General features: G+C 41.7%; 1 protein-coding gene across 3 annotated transcripts in view; it reads left to right on the forward strand.

Annotated features, from left to right (window-relative positions):
* The window catches only part of JADE2 (jade family PHD finger 2), a 186,643-nt gene that overhangs the window by 119,843 nt on the left and 40,579 nt on the right, over positions 1-26,221 (forward strand). For all 3 annotated transcript variants that reach the window (XM_063120744.1, XM_063120745.1, XM_063120746.1), the window contains 4 exons: positions 6,705-6,916; positions 12,994-13,161; positions 13,792-13,908; positions 23,763-24,224. In XM_063120744.1, coding sequence (XP_062976814.1) covers positions 6,705-6,916; positions 12,994-13,161; positions 13,792-13,908; positions 23,763-24,224 — 959 coding nt within the window. The remainder of the gene's footprint in view (positions 1-6,704; positions 6,917-12,993; positions 13,162-13,791; positions 13,909-23,762; positions 24,225-26,221) is intronic.

The following is a 26,221-nucleotide window of genomic DNA, read 5'->3' on the forward strand; positions in this document are numbered from 1 at the left end:
CCTTTCAACCCTCCTGAACAAAGGAAACTGTCAAAGCAAAATTCCCATAGCTGCAGTCCTATAGGTTTTTTAAATGAAATTTGCTAGTAGTCTGAAAAGGTTACTGAACAGCAGTGAACAAATCTGTGAAAATTCTCCATTGGACACTGAAACAATCTGAGGGAAATTCCCACACCTTCCAGCCTTACTTGGCACCCAGCAAACCCAGGCAGTTCTTAACCCATTTCTGCTTTGATAAAGGACCTCTAATCTGTGAATTAGCACCAACTCCCCAGTCATGTATTGGGAACTCTTTCCATTGACATGTTTGTACCTACAAATATCAGCATCTGCAACCCAACTGAAGTTAGCACTGAGGACCAATCCATGGCTGCATTCAGACAACTCTTTAGTCAATGGTGGATTAATAGTCAACTTACAGTTGGTTATTTTGTGGGTACTCGCCACAAAACAACTCAGTTCGGACAACACAATAACCACTGGTTGTGCAAGAAGAGCTTTGGCTATGGGGCAGTATATAAATTTAATAAATAAATAAATTCCGCAGGCAGTTGTTTCTCCAGTGGGGTTTATTTTATTTTTTTATGAGAAAGTAAACTGTGGGGTGTTTTTTGCCTGACAGACAACACAAATACCACCCATTGACCATTCCACTGACAACTAAAACCACCAGTGGTTATCATGTTGTTTGAATTACTCCCATACTTCTCAGTCTTTTCCTCATCACCTGTACGCATTGAACAAAAACACAAACTTATGGTTCACTGAGGGTGCTTCCAAACAAGGCTTTTAATTGTGCAATTACATTGGCCTATTCATGGAATTTTACAGGGGTTTTAGGTGACTTCATATTCAATGTCTAACTCTCCCATGCTTTCTCACCACTTCTTCTGTCTTAACAGGAAAAAAATGTTAAGGAAGGAAAAACAGATTGTTTATTTATTTATTTATTTATTGCATTTCTATACCGCCCAATAGCCGGAGCTCTCTGGGCGGTTCACAAAAATTAAAACCATTCAAAGTATAAAACAGCAGTATAAAACCATAATATAAAATACAATATAAGGTGTGCATTGCAACATGATTGTTAGCACTAGGAGCCCTCCATCTTGAAGTACCCTAGGAAATGTTACTGGTTAGCAATGAGATGAACAGGTGAAAACAAAACTTTTTGTTAGGCTATGACAGTGGCCTGGAGGGGAGGTGCTAGAAATAGAGTTAAGTGTAAAATGACTGTTTAGGGTGACTGCTTTTAGCATAGGTCTCAGGAAGCTAGGCCATAAAATGCTTCTGACAAAGTTTGGTTGCTTCAGTCCAAGGGTTCAAAAGGTTAGGCACATGATCAAGGTGTTCACTTGACACTGCATCCAGGGAGATCAGTGTATTCCCCAAGAGGATGTTCCTGCTCGTCTCAGAGATGTTGTGTAGATGCAACCTGCTTCAATCACATCAACAACCAGGTCTTCTTCAGCATCCAGCATAGTATATGGGGACCTCCACGTCAACTTTGGCTGCCAGAGGGCTTTCACCATAGGCAGCCTGGTCCTACTTTGGCAGTAGTTGAAGTTCTTACCTATGACCATACTTGGAGCACAGAAGGTGCCATGAGCCAAGGAACCAGAAAACCTGGTCCACATGAATGACCAGATGCTCTGGAACATCACTGATGAGGAAAAGTAGATACCCACCACCTGTCAGCCAGGACAGAAGTCCAGAAGATGGCTGCATCTTGGCTTTGCCTGAAAATACCATGATGTAGAAGTATTTTTGGCTATAGTATTCTAAACTCATGGGATTCAGAGGCCAAAATATGGATATGAGAGGAATCCAGAGCCCCCACCCTCCTGCCTGGGAAGCTCCAGTTCATGGAAACCCTGTATGACTTTCTCTCATCCTCATTTAATCACATCCTCCAAATACAGGTCATTGATACTGCAGGCTATCTTTCCTCAAAAAAAATCCAGGTAGCCATTGATTTTCTCACCTAAAGGTGATGCTGAGAAGCTGGTAGCCCACATTAAAGGCCAGCTTGTACAGGGTCAACACATGTCTTTTTTCTTTTTATGGATACTGCATGGTGCACCTCAGTGCCTTGTCTCTGCCACTCCAATAAAGGCCAGTAGCTATATTTAGGAGGAGCAGAAGCATGAGGTTTGCTATAGCAGATGACTAGTTAAGCCTATTTCAAAAAGGTGACTGCCTGCACTGCTCCAAACACCATGAGCTACTGTATACCAAATTGGTTTCCAAAAGTATCCTGTAGTCATCCATCAGGTTTGCCAACAATAAAACCAGTACCGTCAGGTTTCTCTGCATGATCTGGCTTAACAATTCTAGCATTTGAAAAGAGCTCTTGGTAAGGAATTGTGTTGTCTGGCTGGCTGAATCCCAGACTGACACAGACAAGTAAAATGCCAATCCAGATCCTTGCCTAAACTTGTCAAGCTAAGGCAAACATTGTGAATAGAGATGGCTCTTTGAGAAGCTCTTATGTTGCCTAAGTGTCCAAGCACATAGCATGTCTTCTGAGCCAAATCCAAATTCTTTCACCAAGAAAATCCAGACGCTGCTATCTGAATAATTAAGTGTGCAAATTGCATATGCCAACTTATCTCTACCTCATTTAACTCTCCCTTCTCTATGTTTCTTTTAATATATCCCACCCACCTGCAGACCCTTAGCCCATCACTTACGCAAACAATGTAGATTTATGGATTATCTTCAATAATTGATTCTCCTTCCAGTCTTAAGATTTTCAGAGTTGAATATTCTTGGCAAGAATTGGGGATGAAGAGAGAGAATGAATGGAGAGGATAAAGGGAGGAATGAGAGGAGATGAATGAAAGGAGGAGGGAAGGGATGGAGACTGAAGTCCAAATACAGGAATAATAGCTATAGGACAAAGAGGATAAGAGCCAGAGCCAATACTCCCAATCACTGAAAATGGTTCACTTGAGGATACAAAAGTCAGGAGTTCATGCCCACAGAATTGCTTTAATCATAAAGTCATGGGTTATATGCCATGATCACACCCTGAATCTGGGCGGTGAGGGAGAGAGTGTTCAAGGGTGTAGCCTGGGCTGCAAGCCCATTATCATGAGGAAAGCAACTAAGGCTAAGTTGTAGATCACGCCTAACAATGTTTATGCACACTTATTTCCTGAATCAATGTCAGGTAGAGAGGTGTGCTGAATATCTTACACACAGATACACCCAATTTTTGCAGAACTGTTCACTCCCTATGGAAATGGGGGCGGGGCCCAGGATATTCAGGGACTTTTGGAGGTGGGCAAAATTCGGATTTTGTTCATGATAGGGAATTCTTAGATAAATATAAATTGGCCAGGAATTTTCTCTTAATTTTGTTTCTTTTGCGGAAGGAAAAAAAGGCTTGCCATTGCTTCAGCTGGCAGCTCTAAGCTCCTGGCAGCATTCCTGGGGATATAATGCCTATGGGAACGGTGTTATGTTCTCAGGAGAATTCTTCAGAGACTTTTCCCATTTAAGATTAAGAGAAATAGAGAGGAGGAAAAACCTTCAGCTACCTCACATTAATCTACAGCCCATCCACCAATGAACAGGCAAAGATAGATTCAGTTTTTGTCCCACCTCCACAAAATACAAAAATAAAAATAAAAATCTGGGCCAAATAATTTGGCCCTGCGCTAATATCTACAGCTGGTAAGATTGTGTGAGAGTTCTGAAGACCAAGCTCCTGTTCCTGTAGAATCAGAAAGAGGGGGAGCGTGTTTGTACAGGAAACTCCATCATCTGTAGAGGAGTGAAAATGACAGGTGTGCCAAAAAAGGGGTGTCACAGATAAACCCTTGAAAGTTTGCTGGATTGGGGCAAAACTTGGGGAGCTTGCAGACCGCACCACCGAGAGAAGGGTTAGGGTGGGATCAGGCTGTGAGAGCAATCGCTTGCTAGGCAGATCATGGAAACAGAGCAGCCACCAACAGGGTCTGGCAACAAACTGGGAGCAAGAGGGCTGAACAAGGACAATAATAATTGAGAAAATCGAGGTCCTGGGGACAGTGGGAGCCAGTGCTGCTGCTAGGATTAATGCATAGAAGAGTCTGGAAAAATGCATAGATTAGAAGAATGGATCCCAGGGACAGAGTGATGTCTAAAAGGCATTTGTTATGTGTATAAAATTAATATGCACACATGCTTCACTGCTATGTCTGGCTATAAATACAAGTCAGGCAGCCAGAAACATAACAAGCTTAAACAAAAAGACCTAAAGAATCAAAAGGTCACCAATTAATCCTCTAATTTTTCAGAATAGAAAAGGCCTTTTATAGCAGGAAGAGGGCCTGTACTGCAGTTTATAGTGGGCTCAGATAAATTATGTTTGGGCCCTGAATACACCCTACAGGGCTCTAAATGGCTTAAACCATAGGTTTTACAATGAATGTAATGTGTGAATGTTATAGATAAACCACAATATCATTCTGCACCACAAACCATTATAACATAAGGTGTGAAACATAATTGAAAATCACTTTTATGATCCTGAATGAGATAAACTGTATCACTCTAGTAGTTTAGTTAGCTAGTGATAATTGTGTCATTTTGATTTAATTGTGGTCACCTGATGTGTTTTCTTTTGCATATTCATTATTTATTGATTGGTTTAGATTTCAGAAGGAAAATGTCATGCAAATATCCTTAGCAACATATAATGTGTAACAGCAGGACTGTCTGCAAATACAGCACTTCTCAAAATATCGTTCTGAGACACCCTGCTTGTTCAGTGTTTTAAAGGTAAAGGTGGACTTATGGTGTGCTACCTAGTCTCATTAAAGGGTAGGTGGTAGATACTTCCATGGAACAGTGGGATTAAATTCTCTTTGGTTTTGGGATTGTATCACAATTAAAAAAAGAAAACCCACAAAGGAGGAGTTCTCTGAGAATAAAGACCGTGTATTTCTAGTGTTTGCAGATTTACCGATTTACAGCTATTCATTTATGTTTTAAATATGTATATACTACTTTTCTCCCATTATCAGCATCCAAGGCATTTAACAAAATATTAATAAAACATGCAAACAACAATGATTAAAAATTAACACCGTTATGCACTATTATACAAAAGGGTGACAAATGAGTCAATAATAATCATTATGAACACTGTAGATGTGACTGAGGTGACAGCTAGAAGCTGCTTCCATTAATAAGGCTTGTTTGGTATAATACTAAGGTAATGATTCCTGCTATGGATCAGACACTGACAAGATCGCATTGCTAGCTATTGTTACCGAAAAATCTGTTATAATGAGAATAAAATAGAAAATAAGTCATGCAAAAAGTAAGCGGCTCTCCTGAACTAAGCACTTCAGCTGACATGGGGCGGAAAAAAGGGGGAGACATTTCAAGAGCACAAGAATTTTTTTGCTTAAAATAAAAGTACCAGTTTGATAGACAGCTACTTTATATATACAAAAAATGTGTTTTTCTTGCACCCTTAGAATCGCTGTACGCACACTGCTGATGCTTTTTATAACTGTAATGACATTCGCCTTTTTGCATTTTATGCAGAAAGAAAGCAAACTAATAAACACCTTCTAAGCAGTCAGTGTCACCTTTAGCGTTCTATTTAACTACCTTGAAAATGGATCAGTTTTTCATTTTTATCAACATTAAAGCATTCTTGTTAAAAGTTCAAACACCAGAGAGCATCTTTGCAAGCTGAGAATGTTGATACTGTCAAAACATATTATTAGCCCTGGTTTGGCTGGCCTCATCCCTCTTTACTTCACTCTGCCTTGCTTCTTTGCATCCTTTTGTTTTATGGCCTATGATACATAAACCCTGAGCATTCAAAACCATGAATTTGTCTTTTAAAGCTGAAAGTGCTTCTTTTATGAAAGATAGCATTGTGATAGACCCTTTCGTTTAGAAGTTGTTAACCATGAATCTTTATCTGCTAAGTGGCTTAGGGTACAATCCTCTATTACATGTTTAGACAGAAAAAAGTCCTACAATTCCCAGCATGTCCCAGCTAGCATGGCTGGCTGGAGATATGCTGGGAGTTGTAGGACTTTTTTCTGTCTAAATATGCATAGGATTATGCCCTAAGTTGCAGGCATTCCTGTGAGTGGCTTCTGTTGCGTTAAAAGCAAGACTGGGTGACGACTAAGGCTGAAAGCTCATACACACTTACCTGAGAGTGTATCCCATTAAACATAATGGGACTTGCTTCTGTGTAGGCATACACAGCAGACGTATACCTCACAAGGGAACAGAGTAGTTCTCTAAGGAGGCACAAAGGAGGCATACGTTCTTTCCTGACTTGCGTACTCCTTGCCCAGTTTTGGTCTGTATATTGGATGGTCCAAGTTGTGCTCCTCAATTTTAGTTGTGTTGATTAAACACCAGATCAGCATCGTATGCACTTATTTTATCATGAACCTCTTTCTTACATTTTCCTTTCATTTGTGTCTTTGTAGGTCAGGATTAGAATCAAGCATAACCATCCAAAGTGACCAACTCTGGGTTGATCTTATTGGAATGTTAGGTTTAAAAGGGATCTCCCCCCACTGCTTAGTTAAGAATACCTTAAAGTTTGAGAACTGTTTAATGTGGAATAGAATTACCAAAGAATTGCCTCCCACCCCCTACCCGCTCCGCCGCCTTTAAGATAAAGCTGCCTCTTTAACATAGAATTGCTTCTTTTTTTCTTTCTTTCATTCATTCAGAAAAGCCAGAAATGGATGAATTCACCCTGGAAAGAGTGCTGGAGGAGTTAGAGACACTGTGCTATGAGAATATGAACATTGCCATTGAGACAGAGGAAGGTCTCGGGATAGAGTATGATGAGGATGTTGTATGCGACGTGTGCCGGTCACCAGAAGGAGAGGATGGCAATGAGATGGTCTTCTGTGACAAATGCAATGTCTGTGTGCATCAAGTGAGTAGTGTATCTCTCTTTGGTGAGGCTGTGTGTAGTTGTGACCTTCACCCTCAGAAGATTTAGTTTAGCTTAAGCTTCTTGAGATAGGCCACAACCAAGAGAACAATGCTGTTGGCACTGTGTGGTGATTGTATAGGCATTGTATCTTTAATGTACCCAGCTGAAGGGTGCAGCCTATAAAAGGAAATTGGGAATAATAATTGGGAGGCTTACTCAGGCATACTGCTAGTGCTGCTAGCCTTGTGATGGATACTTCTAAATAAAGGATTTATATTTTTACTCTGCCTCTCTTTGGATACAACACAGTGGTACCCTCTGGCCCTTACTACTGTGGCTTGTCACATACTCTGTTGTAACACCAGTGAATTTCTTGGTTTTAACAGCGTTCTCTTTTATGTTATTGGGCATGTGACAAGGGAATGTTGGGCATCTTCACCTGGTGCCTCTTCACCATATATTTTGCTCTAGACACAGTTCACTCACTCCTGTTTTATGCTCGGCTGTTGGCCGGAAGATTGTGAAGTCAGGAAAAACAGGAACACCTCAGGTGGGAGGCACAGTGCCAAGCTCATCAATGTTTTCCTCTTTCTTGTTTTGATTTCTTTCCCATTTTTTACCCATACTTAGCTGAGTGTGGGAGTTTTTAAGCACTCCATTTTCACTATCTCTTGTAACTTGTTGAAAATGTAATGACCTTGACTGAGCAGAATATGGCTGTGACTATGGAGAGCATTTTTGATAAGTTGCTCATGTTGAATTTAATAGAGATGTAGGTAGCAAATAGTCTGTATAGACTAGCCATCAGGTTTCCAGGCTGTCCTTTAGAAGGAAAGAAAATCAATTTAGTTCCATTGAAGTCAGGCCATCAATTAGCAATCAATACTGAGTAGCTGAGTCTGGGGTGTTCAGTATAATCAGAGGTAGATCTTTCTTTAGCTTCCGTTAGGCAGATTGTTCAGAGAATAGCGCCTGTGTCCCCCCCACCTCTCTCTCTCAAGTACTGGTGCTGCCACATGCTGGTAAGATTTGCACCAGAACATCTGGGGAACGAGAAGAGTTTAGGGATGGGTGGACACCATCATACTGGACAGACAAGCTGAGAGGACAGTTTGTCTCATCATGTAATGAAACGCACTTCACCTCAGTCTTTGAGGGAAATATATTTTCATTTGGTGAGCTTAGTGCCCTTTGATAGTTCTGTGGGCACAGCTCCTGGATGCATGTTTGGTACAAACAACTCTATTCTTTGTGGTCTCTGTGACTCACACGGGCTGTGTGCCTGCGTAGAACTGTCATTGAGGACATTCTAGAGCTAAACAGCAGTTTAGGTGAGGGTCCCACCCACTTTCTCTGCGCACACTCCAGGTATGGCTTCCACCTGCTTCTAGTAGCATTTGGAATGTTCTCTTGCCTCATGCCCAAATCCCAAATTCTACTGTCCTCTCCTCGGATTTTCTTTCTCTTTCCTTTCTCTGCCTTTCCTATTTTATCACAGTTTTTCTTCCTCTTTATCCCCTTGCCCCTTAGGGGCACATGGCTTCCAAGGCCTTTTTAAAAAAATTGCACCTGCTTATGGTGAGAAGCTACCGTTGGCAAATAGACACTGCTACTGCTTTCTTTGCCTTGGAGAGGCACACAGGTGGACTCCCCATGCCCACTGCCAGCCCTTTACTAAGCAAGCCAAGAGAAATGGGACGACACACCTTCACAATCTGGTGTGGGAACAAGGCAGCAGACACAGCTGCACTAAACCATACTGCCTCAGCGTCCATCTCCAAGAAGCCAGCACCAGCTCTCTCTCAGCTTCTTCTAGCACACACCATCATGGAAGGCACTGCAGGGCAACTGTCCCTGGAATCGGAAATACCAGCCTTTGCAGTACCAACTGCTTTGGCCATCATCTTGGACCAAAAACTTGAAACAGGCCCTTCAGTACCGGTGGTTGAACCCAAACAGCTCAAATTGGCCAAGTACCAAAACAAGTACCTGGATAAACCCCAGATCCAGGACTGCGAAACAAAAAGAAAAAGACAGCTTGTAGGACATAAAACCTGTACCTTACTGGTGCCAAAATAGTCCTCTCAGTTTTGTGTGATGACTGAAACCAATCCTAGAGAAACTACAGCTTCCGCAGGACCATAATTCTTGGACAAGGAGGTGCAGGGAATGCTTATAAGATTTTCAGACGACACAAAATTGGGCGGGATTGCTAATACCCTGGAAGACAGAAACAAACTTCAAAGTGACTTCAATAGACTGTAGTGCTGGGCTGAAAACAACAGAATGAAATTTAATAGGGATACATGCCAAGTTCTACATCTAGGAAAAAGAAACTAAATGCATAGTTACAAGATGGAGGATACTTGGCTCAGCAATACTACAAGCGAGAAGGATCTTGGAATTGCTGTACATCACAAGCTAAATATGAGCCAACAGTGTGATGTGGCTGCAAAAAAAGCAAATGCTTTTTTGGGATGCATTAATAGAAGTATAGCTTCCAAATCACGCAAGGAATTGGTTCCCCTCTTTTTAGCACTGGTTAGGCCTCATCTTGAGTATTGTATCTGGTTCTGGGCACCACACTTCAAAAAGGATGCAGACAAGCTGAAGGGGGTTCAGAGGAGGGCAACGAGGATGATCAGGGATCTGGAAACAAAGCCCTATGAGGAAAGCCTGAAAGAACTGGACATGTTTAGTCTGGAGAAGAAAAGATTGAGGGGAGACATGATAGCACTCTTCAAATACTTGAAAGGTTGCCACACAGAGGAGGGCCAGGATTTCTTGTCGATCCTCCCAGAATGCAGGACACGGAATAATGGACTTCAGGAAACACTTCCTGACTGTTAGAGTAGTACAACAATGGAACCAATTATCTAGGGAGGTCATGGGCTCTCCCACCCTAGAGGCATTCAAGAGGCAGCTGGACAGCCATCTGTCAGGTATGCTTTAAGGTGGATTCCTGCATTGAGCAGGAGATTGGACTCGATGGCCTTATAGGCCCCTTCGAACTCTACTACTCGATAATTATTTCTCTTTGACACATCATGCCCAGCTCCATATTGCAGGACTCCACCAGGAATCTAGATCAAGAGTGAAGGTCCTCCCATTCAATCGAAAAGGCCATTTCAGAGCATCACTAAGTGACACCCTTAACAACATCTACAAAATGAAGACATTTTCCTGAAAGATGGAATGGGATCCCAATCCTTATTGGCCTCCACCAACTGTACTGGCAATACCAGTGGCCACCTCAGCACCAATCCAACTCAGGCCCAAACCAAGCTTCCAAACAACACACATACTCCTGCTCCAGGTGATCCTTTCAAAGCAAATACTGCCAACATGTGGTAAAAAAACCTGACCCCAAACTAAACATTGCCTTTGACTCCTACAGAGGAGACATACAACCAGTTCCCCTTCACCAGAACAGACTCGAACCTTTCTTCCTATCTGGAGGTCCATCAGCACCGACAAGTGGCTGTTTTACCATTAGCCGAGGCTATTGCATTGAATTCGAAGACACCCCTCCTATGGGGATCTTCCATTCTAAACACTCCACTCAGGTTCTAAGGGAAGAAATCACTACCGTTTTGAGCAAAGGCGCAATAGAAAAACTCTCCCCTGCTCAAAAGTCCACCAGTTTCTTCTCCAGGTACTTTACAGTCCAGCTTGCTTACACCTGGAGTATGCACAGAAGGAGCTAGGTGGGACTCCCGCCTAAAACTCTACTTATAACTAGAGTGTTTTGAATGACTGTTCTGCCCAGGCGCATCATCCATGTGTGAGTTCACAGGAAACCATTTGACTTGAACAACCACAGTTACAAGCAAGCCACCTGCCCCTTTGTGGCATTGCTTCTGAGCTTGCTATAGTGGTGGGAACAACAGGGGAATTTAAAAGCAATTGATTGTAGATCCCTCTTTTTTCTAAAAGGTTGTTCTTTCTGGTGCAGTTAAATCAAAGCTGTTTAAGGACTGTTCCTCCAAGGCTCAGAACGAAGAAAAGACTTATTGGATTTTCTTTGAAAGTCCGTAAAGTGATTCACATACAAACCTACAAGTGATTTCACCTGAAAAGAAGAACACAGTAATCTATGACGCTGTGAATTCTAAAGCATGTAGAGTTAAAAGCTCACAAACAAGTGAGTGAAAGAGCAGAGGTGGAGGCAGGTGGCCTGAAAGAGACGTATTCTGCCTTATCCGTGTATCATCTACTGTCATGCCACACATGTCAGACCAACTAAGTGAATAAGTCAGTAGCTGGTTTTGGATTACCTTTAGGCTTTAAAACTTACCACCTACAGAGAGAACCACTAATGAGACACTGAGCTTTTAACCTCTAATGGATTCATTCAGATATTGGTAGCCCACATTGGTGGGCTTGATGGTGTAGCAGCTGACCTGTAGCTTATGTGGATATCAGCCTTTGTAAACTGCCCAGAGAGCTTCGGCTATGGGTTGGTATATAAATGTAATGAATAAATAAACTAAATAAACTTGGGGTGTTATTCTGAGCCTGTGTTGAATTGACACTTTTCCAAGAGCGATTCGGAGACTTTCAGCGTAGCTTGAACATAGATGGACATATGGAACTGCCTTATACTGAGCCTGTTTGATCCATCTAGCCCAAGGGTAGGCAACCTCTTTCCCATCATGGGTTGCATGCCCTCATGGGTAATCTGTCATGGGTCGAATGAGGGCATTGTGTGGAGCTGAAGCCAGTGGTGGGAGGGGCCAGAGCCAAACGTGTGGGTGTATGGGTGGGCCACTCCTTTTCCCTTTCTGCCACCCTTTTTTCTCTTTCTTTTGCCACCCTTTTTATCTCTCTTCCTCTTCATTCCCATACAGCGGAGTCAGGGAAGGGACAAATCGCTCTTGCCAGAGTTCTTAACTGATCTCATTCAGAGGGATTTTGAAATTTGGCTGAGTGCTACAAGTTGCTGACCCCTGTTCTAGCTCAATAATGTCCGCTCTGACGGGCAGCAAGTCTCTCGAAGGTTTCAGGTTTTTCTAGTCTTGCTCCCATAGGCTCCCTTACTAGCAAAATCAACAAAAGCATCAAGCTTTGGGATTGTGTACAATGCTAGGGAATTTGCTTTATAGACATCTAACAAGTACAAATAATAAATAATAAAACCAGAACAACTGAAAGGAAAAGCTCTGAAACAAGACCATCATCAGAATATGGGTGAGGACCAATTTAATTTTAGGGATACCCAAATATGAACTATTTAAAATTCAATTCAGACATATTTGTGTAGTGATATCCCTGTTAAACATTGTACGTCATCTGTATGATTTGTACGATGAACCAAATGTAGAAGCTAATGCCATTTTTGACAGTTCAGTTATGTGCAGTGTAATCCAATACAAATTACTTAGAAATATGTCCCATTGTACTATAGACACTTCCAGGTAAGTGTCTATAGAATTGCAGCCTATAGGTAGGCTGTAACAAGTACAGTATATCTACCAACTATGAATTGTCATTTGGAATTGCATGCATTTAAATATATAAAAATTATATTGTGCCTTCTTAGTCATGATGTATTTTACGGTGTTGCCATCCATCTATTATAAAAGAGGATGTGTTTCTGTCCGCCCGCCCGTCAGCACCATAGTGCCAAGACTGTGCATGGACATCTGAAATTTGGCATACTTACTAAGAGAACTTTAGGGATGTGCATCTCAGTTTTTTAAAAACAACAACATATTAATTAATTTTAATGTGTCCATGTGTTTGAAGCCGGTAGTCACATCTTCAGCCACGAGGGCCAGACCTCCCTAATTTGTGCATACCTTTGCAGTCGATGCAATCTGAAGCCATGGGAGATTAGTAGGACCCCTCCCTTAGAAGACTATAGGGGTTCACCGTGACAGGAGCCATGCCTACTGTTGCCAGGGGGCATGCCTTCACTCTGGCAGCATGGGCATAATGTATCCAACTCTGACAGCCATGTAGGTTTGCTTGAAAGCTTAGATGCTTCAAACTAAGGGTTATTCCAACCCATGTGAAGCTGTGTCCATTCACTAGGACTTCATGGAACTTACATCTTTGCCCTTGTGTGTACCTAGGCATGCTATGGAATCCTGAAAGTTCCCATTGGAAACTGGCTTTGCCGAACCTGTGCCCTGGGAGTCCAGCCAAAGTGTTTACTGTGCCCGAAGAGAGGGGGAGCTCTGAAACCCACCCGGAGTGGGACAAAATGGGTCCACGTTAGCTGTGCCTTATGGATACCTGAAGTAAGATACTAAATTACTTAGGGATAGAATCTGGATATGATAAATTTGGTTTTGAGTGTGCCAGATACTGTCTAGAATCGTATCAGGGTTTAGGTTGAATGTAGAGGCATGAAATTTCAAAGCTTACTGTTGTTGAGAACGATCTGATCATTAAAAGACAATTCAGACATTCAATATCTTCTCCATAGCATGTGTCATGACTGTGCCCAGGAATATTCACACTGACAATATAATATGCAAATCAGGCCTTCCTGCAGTTTCCTAGTGGGAGTTTCCACAGTTGAGTTCTGGATCACATGTTGTATTGCCTATATGAATGCAATAGTCAAGGTGCATCCCATGGAGAAGATTTTTAAATGTCCAGAACTGAGCCCGAGAAAGATCAGCATTTTTATTCTTCCCTAATGTAATATTTTGTGTGTGGAAACCACTTTGGAGGATGGAGATAGTTTTATAAGTGTGTGTGTGTGTGAGAGAGAGAGAGAGAGGGAGAGAGAGGGTGTGTGTGTGTGTGTGTGTGGATAACAAATCTATATTTTATGACAGTCACTTCAAGAGACAGGGTTATTTCATTATCCTTTAAGAAAATGCATGCTATCCAATCATTTGTGTGCTCTGTGTTGTGCTCAGGTTAGCATTGGATGCCCTGAAAAAATGGAACCCATTACAAAGATTTCACATATCCCAGCAAGCAGATGGGCTTTGTCATGCAGTCTTTGCAAGGAATGCACGGGGACGTGTATTCAGGTAAGCAATTACCTTGCGGAAAACCCCAGAACTAGATCATTGTGCTTTGTGCACCACCAATATCAGAAAGATAAGGGTATGGCCCTGCAATTTTGCATAATCGAAATGTATATTGAGAGTCACTGGCAAGTAATATATATAAACAACCAGAAGAAGAAAAACCTATCAGTGCTATTTCCTTTGCTTAACTCATTAATGTCCCTATGCTTGGCTTTGTTGACATCATAAAACTTAGAAGGCGACATCATCTAGAGCTGTCCCCTGTTCTGCAGTGATTATTTAATTGTTGTTTGCTTAGTGATAGAACAGTTGTTACTTCATCTTTATTCCATCTGTTACATCACTGCATGTGGCTCTCTTCACTAAGAGGGATTTATTGGCAAGTCTCAGCACCACTAGAAATTGTCTCTCTGGCAGAAAAACAAACCCCATGAGATCCTTAGTTATCAGACCTTTGGATGCAACTCCAAACCCACCCTTCAACAGGACTCCGTGGAATTTTGCAATTGTGCCATAGACATATAGTCTTTGGTACTGGGCTTAGCATTCTGGGAAGACCATATTGCATTTGAAAAACAACCATACCAAGTTTCTAATCCTTAAGACTATGAGGATAGGTTTGGAAGTAAGAGGGCAGTGCCTGATGAAAATGAGGATCTGGGGCACAGCTGAATGGGATTTCCATGGTCAGGAGGTGAAGCTCTTCCCCGTGACAAGCAGAACAAATTATAGACATATTCCATTAATTTGCACAGATTATGGTGAGAGATCAATAAATCCACTCACCCACTCAGTAGCTAGTGGTGACCACCTTCTCTCATCTGGTGAATGCTGCTGTGCTTGTTGCCTAAGTCATGGCCACGGATATGAAACCATCCCTCCTTTCCTCCATGGGGAACTTGGCGGAGAAAAGAAGGTGTGATTTCTCTTTCATATGCTGATTTTGGTAGAAAGGGAAAGGAAAGAAACCATGCACCCTTTTCTCACACAGTTTCTTCATAGAGGAGTGAGAGCGGTGAATTCTCTCCCTTCCAACAGGAGTTTGTAGGAGCAACAGAGTGAGAATCTTTTTCACTTTTAGTGCCCAGGTATACTGACTTCCCATCAGATACAGCAAAATGTTCTTCCCCATTATCAAATCTATCCTAAGTGTGCTTGGATCACAAGGAAGATAACCGAAGTGCTGACCTTTGGTCCAGTGGGAGGATCTGTGCAAGATTATATGTATGGTGATGCTGTGTAAGTGTCAAGAGACAGTTAATCTGGTGGAAAAAAAGTCAAGTGTACCGAAAACGCCAAGCTTCCACAGTGTTTCGGGCATTCCGAGGGAGAAATTTTAAAGCAGTCCTTTTCAGCCTGAAATGAAAGCTCACACACATTTCTTTTAAATCTTCCCATCATTGATTCAACTCCATTTGCGATGGCTCTGAGTGGATCTGCTTATTCACCCTGCCAGATGGAGATACTCTGTCATAATGGCAATTGCTTTCAAAGAACGGAAGGGCAGGGAAACGAGTCAGCTACACTTGGCAGCAGGGGGAAAAAAAGAATTCAGTTTTCTCCTAGACTTCATCCTCTTAGCTCTGGCTCGCGTGTTAGTTTTGAAATGCTCCGAACTGAATGGATTTGCATGAAAGGTCACCTGAAATGGAAAACAGGGTTTTATTGTCTCCTTTGCTGGCGTCCCACATTTTCTAAGTCTTCGTAAGACTGACAGTCAGGCTTTTGTCAGCGCTGGGCTCATAAGAGCTTGAACATTTTTATTAAAAAAAGAAGAAGAAGGAATTATGTAGATGATTCATTTGTTTAAAACATTTAAGCAGTGACTAAGCATCAAAGTGAAACTCAGAAATAAATGGTATCTCAGTCCTGCCCTCCCTGTCACATTAGGATTGCAAATCCCACTATTTGTGGTGATATGGCATTTTCATCTGGGTTTGCTTGTGCCGGTGAATTTTAGCATACCGGTCTCCTCAATAGCTTCATGAATCAGCTTTGAGAAAGAATACATCTTTTTTTACTGACACCTTCCTGGCAAGAGGGATCAAGATGCATGAAGCTCAGTGAAAGCAGTCGTGCCCAAATTCTTAGTGATACGGAGTAGAATGGGTTTAACTGCGGAAAGAGCAGCATGGCCAGATGACGTCGTAGCCTGGTTAGTGGTACTTCAATATGCACTGAGGAGAGGTACTGAATTTTACTTAAAGAAATGCACAAATGTTCTATGCCAGAAAAAGAGATCCCAGCCTGCATTTGACCAAAATGTCGGTAAAGTTTCCGAAGTAGAATGAAATCACTGCAATTGTCAAAATCAAGCTGACGTGGCTGAATAAGGGCTTCAGCAACTAGCATGGAGCTTTGAAAAAGGGTATAAAGCTGATGAGACACCACTGGTCATTAGCCTAAATTCGATTATTCCAATACTAGGGGGTTTCAGGTAATTTGTATAGCTATAATCATGCTGCAGGTTGTAGAATATACATAATCTAATAGCTGCTGTGGAATCCTGTTCTTTTCAGAATAAGAAGTACTTGGATTAAAAATCATAGGGTTGGAGCAGGAGCCTTATAAGCCATCGATGCTCAGTGTAGGAAATTTAGAGCTAGAGCGTCTCCATCAGATGTCTGTCAATCCTCTGCTTAAAGACCTTCACTGAGGGAGAATTTAACATACCCATACACCTGAGGTAATGGGTTCCAGCAGTTGAACTGTTCTTACCCTTCAGACATTTCCCCTAATATTCAACTGAAATTTGCCCTTTGGTAATATAAGCCCATGAGATGTAGCCCTGCCTGTTCTCTGCTGAACAGGTATTTGGCCTCTTCAAGTATTGAAGAGTGCTATCTTGTCCTCCCTCAGTCTTCTCTTCTCCAAGCTAAATGCACATAGTTCTTCAGCCTTTCCTCATAGGGCTTATTTTCCATACTCCTGACCATCTTTTTTTGCCCACCTCTGAACCCATTCAAATTTGTTTACATCCTAAAAATTCAGCTCCCAGAACTAGACACAGTACTCCATATGAGGTCTGATTAGTGTGGAATAAAGTGGAACGATTACTTCTCATGCAATCATTTCTTTCAATGTAGCCAAAAATCTCATTAGCCTTTTCTTGCAGCTATATCATATTGCTGACTCATGTGCAGCTTGTGATCATCTACAAGATCCTGTTCTCATGTACAATTACAAAATACCTGTGTATGGGGGGTGGGGCACTAAATGCAGAACTTTGCATTTGTCTCAATTGAATTTTATTTTATTTGCCTCAGGCTAGTTTCCCATTCTGTAAAGGTCATTTTGAATTTTATTCCCAGCTTTTAAGATGTTAGACTCCCTCTACCTCTTTATCTAAATCACTGATTTAAAAAGAAAAAGGTTAAAAACTGAGAGGCCCAGGACAGAATGCTATGGTACCACCACTCATTGCCTCTATTGAGTTCTTTCAGATCATGTTTCCATTCTATTAATATTACTTTTATTCCTGTGGCACCCCACTCAAATCCTCTATCCACTTTGATGAGCAATCTTTTGAGTACAGCTTCCCAATCAGCTGTGAATCCATTGCATAGTATTATCAACCAGCCTGCAGTTAACCATTTGCTAGCCAAAGTATCATGGGAAACTATGTCCGATGCTTTGCTGAAATCAAGATAAATTGCACCACAGCTTTAACAAGCTTCTCATCTATGAGCCCTATCAGAAAAGAAATAAAATTAATCTTGCAGATTTTATTCTTGACATTATTCTTTCACTTATGTTTTTTTGTTTTGCTTTTAGAGCAAGATTCTAGTCTTTATGGCTCTACCTGTCACTAACCAACATACAAGTCAACATACTAGCTGTAATTTGTGTTCTCTATCATTGCTGTTCCACCCAATCGGTGCAATGATAAGACAGTAATAAGACTCCAGGCCTTGTGGCAGCATCTGATTGGATGCTGTTGGAGACAGAATGCTAGGCTAGATAGGCCCTTGTCTGGCATTGGAGTTCTTACGTTGTAGAGAGAAATCTGGACATATTGGCAGAAAAGCTAGAGAGAGCTTAATGGAATTTCCAGCATCTATAAATAGCAACAAATGAATTGGGCAAATGTAAGTGTATTGAGGCCTCTCCAGTTCACATAATGTTTCATAATATACTGTATTTGGGTCATTTGTTTGCAGTGAGCTTGTAAAACTCTTAGAGAGCAAACTAGGATGCAGCAGGGTCCAGAAAAAAAAGTGTTCAGTTAAAAGCACTACATGAAGAGTGTTTCCTTTCCTGCTTTTCCACTACATAACCTCTAGGTGGCAATGAAGTATAGCCGAATAGCACAAATGCACAAGTTAAAACAGCATTTTCATTTGGTTTTGCAATTAAATACTGCACTTTCCCTGCTCTTAAAAAAACTTACTGAAAGTGCTCTTTAGATACAGAAGCAAAACTGGAGGGTCACGACATTGTCTGACCCTTTGCTGTACATTGTACAGCACCATGTACACTGATGGTGCTATATAAATAAATAAAGAAGAAGAAGAAGAAGAAGAAGAAGAAGAAGAAGAAGAAGAAGAAGAAGAAGAAGAAGAATCTGTAAACAACTGTCAGAAGGGAATGACAAGTGCATGATAAATGTCTAGTGTAGAAAAGCCCACAGGGGACAAACCACAATATGTTGGCTAGTGTTTTCACTGCTATTGGTTCTCCAAGAGAGAGAAAAACCTGTAAGTGTTCAGCACTGAACAGTTCCTTCTTTCAAGAGAAACAGGATTGCAGCTGCAAACCTGTACGTACTTACATGAATGTAGTGGAGCTTATTATGAGCAGACAGGCATAGGATTGTACTGTAAGAGATCTTTCCTTCCATGGTTTTTCTTAGGAAATACATTTCTACTAGCTAAAAATCATGCATAGTATTACATCATTTGTTCTTGCATAAGTAGTTGTGATTTTGATAGCATAATTGGTTAATTTGCATACAACAATTCCTTGGTACCCAATATTTATCCGGTGGCAGGAGTACTACTATTAAAAGTGGTGAGGTCTTCTTACCTCCAGGTGCTGACAGGATTACAGAAAATCACCCGACTAGTTCTTAAAAAAAATATTTCTAAACCGTTCATCCCCCAAAGATCAAGGACATCAAAAGACGGTAACATCTAAGAATTACCCTTCTAGCATCTAGGAATTATTCTAATATTATTCTTAGATTAATCTCACAAACTCTGAGTTGAGGCAGAGGGCTATAACAGAGAGGGCTTTTTGGTGGTGAACTGCCATTGTGAACTGCCCTCCCCAGAGAGGCTTGCCTGGCACTTGCCTGGCACCTGGTGAAAATCTTTTTATTATCCTTTCCTTTTACTCCCTCATTTTTAAAAAGGTGTTAGTGTAAATGGAATATAGGCTTTTTAGATCCTTGCACTGATCCTTATCCTCTGCTGGTAATTTTACTTTGGTTTTTATTCTGGGACTGTTTTAATTTGTTTTAGATGTTAGATGTTTTATTGTTCTTTTATTTTCTGGTTTTACCTCTAAATTTTATGAATTTCCCAGAGAACTCCAGCTATTGGGTAGTATAGGAATGTAGTTAGTAAATAAATAAATCATCATCAACAACTTTATTATGGTCACCGACCAAAATTTACACATACAAAAGAGTAGGGTGAAGTTACATACAAATTTGAGAAATATGCAGCAGAATCAATTCTGGAGAGACCTTATTCTCATAGCATTCAAAAAGAATTTTGCAAAAGCCTCGATTGTGTCTCTGCCCTCCAATAAATAAATAACTCTTAAGAATGGCCATAAGCAGTTGTTGGAACTTCAAATACTCCTGCGAATGGAAAAGTCTAATATCTCAGGGGTTTGTTATCCTAAACTATGTGCTAGAGTAAACATACCTGCGTGTTGTTATCATCCAGTTGCTCAACTCCTGGACTAGAGCATCCAGCTAAGCATGTTTTAACCCAGGATAATTAGATCCGTGGGTTAATCTTTTTCCTGTTGTGATGTCCCAGGCTCCCTTCACCTTTCAAATATATTCTTCCACGCCTTGCTTTATGGTTGCATTCAACTCACTGGGAGGGGGGAAACTATGCATCATTAATGTCTTCATTATCACTTTATGCAACATTCTTTGGTAGCTGCTGCTGAACAGGTACTCTTCGTTGTTGACCCATCAGCTCAGCTTGCTAATTATTTCCTATTTGCATTTTGGGCAGAGACCCTGACAACTGCTACTTGCCATCTGTCAGAAGAAACCCAGGATGGGTGGCATTCTATTTGTTTTATCTCTAAGGTAGCATGGATAATCTTTCCTGCGTAAAAGGGCACTGTGTAGGCTGTTGTTCTAGCAAAAGCCATAAACAATTCGATAATGATATTAATACTGTTTGTGACGCAAATAGGAAGATGCCAGGGGGTGGGTGGGGTGAGGGGCAGATTTCATTTATTTCAGTAGCTTGCTTACTGTGCTAGAGCCAGAGAGTTTCTTTTATCTCAATACTGTAGCTAGTTATGTGCATAACAGCACAAAGGATATTTCCAATCACTCATTTAAAGTACCCCCAGATGTTACTCCAATATAAACACAATTGGCTCCATCAGTAGCTATCTAGCTATGTGTGCAGTAAAATTACAGCTTTGGCTGCTGGACAAGAAAACTCAATCAAAGCTGTTTACTGTCGGCAAAAGCCTGTAACCTCAAAATGCAGTAAGATGTATTGCATCTTTTCCCAGGCATTCTCCACCTTCCACCCCCAGGTATTCACATCAGGCATGCCCACAGAAAAGCCACATTATAACAGACCGGCTCTGCTTTATAAATCTGGGCAGCGAAAATAATGGAAGTTCAGTTAAAAAAAAATATTGGATCTTCAGTACTCCGATCTTTAAACCATGTCTGCATCAGAGCTTCCCGCACTGTAGATTCCTCCTTTTTTCCTGCCACTTGGCACTGAACGTGGTTTTAAATATTTGGTTAGGGGCTGCCAGATCACCTCCTTGAGCAGGTGCTGTTCCTGTTAGTAGCTCAACCACAGGGAGGCTGGCTCAAGATTTTCAACCACCACACAGTGCTATTGCGGTCCCTCTGCCCTCCTCGAGACCCTGTCATAATAGGGCCAAACTAGACATGACAGCAGCAGGTGAGATGGGCAGGCATGGATTTCATGTAAACTCTTGTCTGCCCATATCACATATAAAGCAGGGCTGCAGGTCTGGGGGGTTTTTTAGAGAAAAGGGGGATGTCTCAGGTGAGCAGTACTCCTTACCAGGTGTTTTTCAGATCTCAGCAGAAGAGAAATCTTGGGGACCAGTAGACAAAGATAAAGCCACACATAGTGGTCATTTAAAATTGAAGATACGTGTGTGTGTGTGTGTGTTTCCTTTTCCCTGAATCACCAAGTGTTCTCACACTCAATTGAGAATGTGCAATATCCCGAATCACTTCTCAATATCCTTCAGGAAAGCTCCCCTTGTGTTAATGTGGTCGTTCAAGCTGGGGCTACTGTACTTCTTAACCACAAGATCCATGTTATGTAAACGGCTCAGTGTGGTGCCTACAGCAATAAGCCCTTCAGAATAGCTTCTTATTGCAGTTTAACTGGTCATTAGCAGCTGGAATAGACCGATTTCTTATGGGTTATGGCTTAAATAATTACCTGACACTCGGAGCCATTAAAAGCAGTTAATGAATAGTGGGGAAATCCATGAGGAGACAGCAGAGTTACATACAGCTAGCTGGGAAATGTGTTATCTTGAGTGGGAAATGGTGCTTTAGTTTTTGCTGCCTGGGGGAGGAGGGCCTGACAGAACAAATTAACCAGGGAGGGCTTTAATAAAATTGTTTAATTTTTTCCCCTTTAAAATAACTGTTGACAGCCATTTAACCACTGCAATGAGCTTTAGTAAGTGTTTTTTTAATGATACTGACTGATCAGAAGCTGGGGTCTACTTTATTATTTTCTTTTTAACGATGCTTATTAGAGACTAGTATATCAAAGGGAAGATACAAATGCATTGCTTCCAGGAGTACTGGAAGCCCCTGAGAGTACAGCTTTATTCATAAACTTACGACCCAATCTGCAGAGCAAAACTCAAATTAGCCAAAGTAGTTTAAAGATTGAAAAGAATAGGATATAACAATGCCATAGGAGTTCTCTCCCCCCCCGCCCCCCCCCCCGCCTCCACCCTACATGAGAATATAAGGGTTTCAGAAAAGCAAACATACCCTTGAAAGTCAATAGTACTTGTATTGCTCTGTTTCACAGGCAAAGGCAAAATCTCAACCAGACTAATTCAGTGGAGGGGGCAAAGATGCTCTTTAAAGTCCATTTCCTTGCTACTAACAGTCACTGAAGAGCAAAATAATAATAAAAAAACCTCATTTATCAGAACCTCTCCAAATCATGCTCTTTTCATATACTGCCAATCTCTTTTGATGCCATGCTTTACTCAAAGGCCTTAACTCTTTACTTCTTATACCAGGAGCTTACTTTTCATGTAAAAAATGCTTGTCTCTTGTAATGTCTGAGTAATGAAGATTTTTCTCCTGTGTTTTCCACTGGGAAGCCACAGTCTGGTGTGAGATCTGAAAAACTGAGAAACGAGATGAAAAGTCAAAATAAATTTCCTCCATCATTATTGGTTAAATTGTTTTTGTTTTTTTTTTTACAGGATAGTGATGTACTTCTTACGCGCCTTAGCTTTGAGACATACTACATACTATTTGCATTCTCTGCACTTTCTTGTTAATGTGTAGTCAGTGCACTCTCCCTCTCCAGATGGAGCAAACAACAGCATATCTATTCCACACCAAGCCAACTGAACCCACATATAGCTACCTCTTTCTGGATAGGGCTTTCAATACTCTTTTGGTTAGTGGGTGTATTACAAGAAATATATCAAACAATTGGGAACACTTGTCTGATTGTACAAAAGACCATTGGGTGAATTTGGCAGGACATGAGCTGAATAATTTAATTTCTTCTCAGCAAAATCAAATAGATAACTCTTAACATGAATAATCTGCACCAGGAGTAAGGAATTTCTTTTAAGGTGGGGGGCTGAATTGCCCCTCCTTAGCAGGCCTTCTGCTGGCCAAATGATACCCTCTGTGGGTTGGATGATGTAAGTGGGCCAGCCAAGTCAAGCACCTCTTGCTGTCCCCATTGGAATGGTGAGAGACTCACAAAGAGTGACTCCTCCAAGCATCAACCAAGCCCCTGGCTTCATGTGCTGCTTGGAGATAGATAGCAGCACACAAACAGACTTGGCCAGTGCTGGGTGGGACGCCTCTTTTGCATGTCTGTCGCCATTTCCCTTGGGGGTGGCGAGAAACGTTTGAAGGAAGACTCTTCTAGTGCTAGGAAGAGTGGCTCCTGCCAGTGTCAGAGAGGTCCCCAGATTCACATATCAGAAATAACGGGGATTCTCTTACATAGGGGAATCCCCGTTCACAAATCAGAGAGAATAGTAGGATCCTAAGCCTGGCCCTCTGGAGGAATCCAAGCAGGTCATTCTGGCCAGCTGGGGAACCTCCGCGGGCCAGGTGAGGCCCATGGGCTGGAAGTTCCCCATCCCTGGTTTACATGTTGTAAAAGTAGCAAGAACAGCAATGTATATAAGCAAGTTCTTTCTCAGTGCCCGAAAAGTCTTGAGGGGGTAGATCTTGAGGAAACAGAAGGCAATAAGGATGTATAATACTTTCCGTTCCTTCCCTCCCACACCAGTAATTCTGCCACTGGCTTTTAATTGTGTCAGAAAATTGAGTTACGATCCTCTTGTAAAAGTGCTCGTACTTGACAGTGTTTTATGCGCTGTGGCTCCATGGGGTTCCAAACTCAGCCTTTGCTTTGTTTTGTTTTTCCTGCTCCCTGTAGTGTTCCATGTCTTCCTGCATCACGGCATTCCATGTAACATGCGCCTTTGAACACAATCTGGACATGCGGACACTTTTAGCAGAGAACGATGAAGTGAAGTTCAAGTCATTCTGTCTTGAGCACAGCAGCGGAGCCACTAAGCCCCCAGATGAAGCCCGGGCGGATGCAGATCAAGGCAAGCTAGACTTGGAAAAGGTAACACTGAGGAAGCAGAAGCTCCAGCAATTGGAGGAAGACTTCTATGATCTGGTGAAGCCCTCCGAGGTGGCTGAGAACCTTGACTTGACTGAGTGGCTGGTTGATTTCGTCTATCAGTACTGGAAGATGAAAAGGAAAGCCAATTACAACAAGCCCCTGATGATACCCAAAACAGATGAGGTGGACAACTTGGCTCAGCAAGAGCAGGACGTTCTGTATCGACGCTTGAAGCTCTTCACACATCTCAGGCAGGATCTTGAAAGGGTGAGTAGAATTACTGGTTTAGCAAAATCCTCTGCTGCTCTTCCAAGATGAATTTAACAGTTGTGCCAGTAACTCTTTAGCTCGGTTGGTCTAATCCGATTTTCCTGAAGGTCACTTAAATTTTGCAGTGCCCAGGCATAGCTTGTCTTGCGATCATTACCTGTGTATTCATTTTTTGTTATGATGGTTATCCATGGAGTTCTGGATTTCGCTGTCTAGTGAGGGGGATGAGAGGAGCCGCAGCCTGTTCCCTTAGCGTGGAAATGGGAAGGGAACAGGAAGCTTTGGGGAGCTCAACAGAAAGTTGGAAAAGATCCCCGCCCGTGGCTGTTTAAAACAGTCACAAATATTAAATATAAAAATGCAAACATTCTGCCTCTATTTCATTTCCCCAGTGTTTAAGTGACTGATTTTTCTTTTAAAGTGCGAGCAAAAGGGTGATCTGCTGTCTGTTGTAGGTTAATAGTCATTGGTTCAGTCCATGATGAAGGGTGTCCTTCATGCTGGTAATACCTCTTGGGAAGGCAAAGAATGCCCATGGAATTCTCTCATCCCTTCTTGTGAAATGGAAGCATCTCACCACACATTTGTTTCGCCTGAACAAATTAAAAGCACTTTGGGAGGAAGGTGTGGAAGGATATGTGTTCTCATTAAAGCTATTCTCTGCTGCTTCTTTTGTAATTAATTTTTATTGCAGGGATGAGTTTGTAGGTGAGGCCAGGGAATGCTTTGACATCATCTTTTTAAAGGAATGGTCGAAGTTACTGAAGTCGCTCACAATAACAAATTACCATGGCAGAGCTTCCTCTGCTTGCTTTCCTCTTGCTTTCCCCCTGCTGTGTCTAGTGCAGGCTGTGCTGATGCATGCAAGAGAGTAAAAGGAGATTTATTAGAGTCCTGCTCTCTGAAGTGCCACACTGCCAGTACTCTTGGATTCTTGTAAATTTCTCTTTTATTAGCTATGCACACACACAAAAACACTGGCAGAACCAATCATGAAGCTATGGAAAGCAGAGGAGAGAGGGGGACAGAGCTGGCACAGCACAAACAACTCAGGAAATGTAAGAAGCAAAACAAATTGCCCAGTGAAGATCTCTGGGAAAGGAAAATACAGAGAAGCAGAAAGGAAAAGTTGGAGGTGGGAAGCAGGGGGAGATAATAGTCATGGGAATAAATATGCAAAGGATAAGCCCTGATAGAGAATATTTCAGATGCGATGGGGTTGTGCCAAATTCAAGGCTAAAGCTGTGGAAGATTTGCACAGTGTTTTTAGATAAAATGTGAAATGCTTTTGTTTGTCCAGAGCAGAGTGAGGTGAAGATTCCAAGCACATTATAAAAACAATGTATTCACCATTTCTTTTGTTTTATACATCTGCGTTTATGCATGTATTTATATCATAATGAATAGCTTGCCTTTCTACAGAAAGCTGTTCAGCCGAACCAATTTTTATAGGCATCAGTGTACATGGTGCTTTGCAAGGATCATAAGACAGTTCCCTATTTCTACCGTCCGAAATAGGGCAGGGCTGGGGGTGGGGGTTCCGGATAGAAATGGCATTAGAGCCAGAGAAAATGCTGTGTGTAGGAGCCGAAGCTGTCAGAGGAAAAAGTTTTTCTTCGAGGCTTTTAATGCCTTAGAAGAAAAGCTTTCTACAAACAAAATAAACACTAGTGTTGTTAAGATTACATTGGCCTTGGACCTTTCTTCCAATGCATTACTAGTACTTCTGCGCCAGCTGTTGCTCCGCTCTTAACAACAGGCTTGAAACCAGCATTGTGATCAAAACAAAACAAAAATGCTGTCCACTTTAGGCCAGTTCTTATGATATAATGGATTTCCATGTGCATCCCTCCAGTCATAGATGAGCCTGTGCTTGAATATAATAATGTAAAATAATGCCAACCATACACAATTCTTTGCGTGGAGACTTGTACTCCAATCACCCTGCTACTTTTCTGTGTCTTTTGACAGCTTATATTATTAAGCTTTCTCCC

Source organism: Elgaria multicarinata, chromosome 3, assembly GCF_023053635.1.
Source record: "Elgaria multicarinata webbii isolate HBS135686 ecotype San Diego chromosome 3, rElgMul1.1.pri, whole genome shotgun sequence".
Taxonomy (NCBI): Eukaryota; Metazoa; Chordata; class Lepidosauria; order Squamata; family Anguidae; genus Elgaria; species Elgaria multicarinata.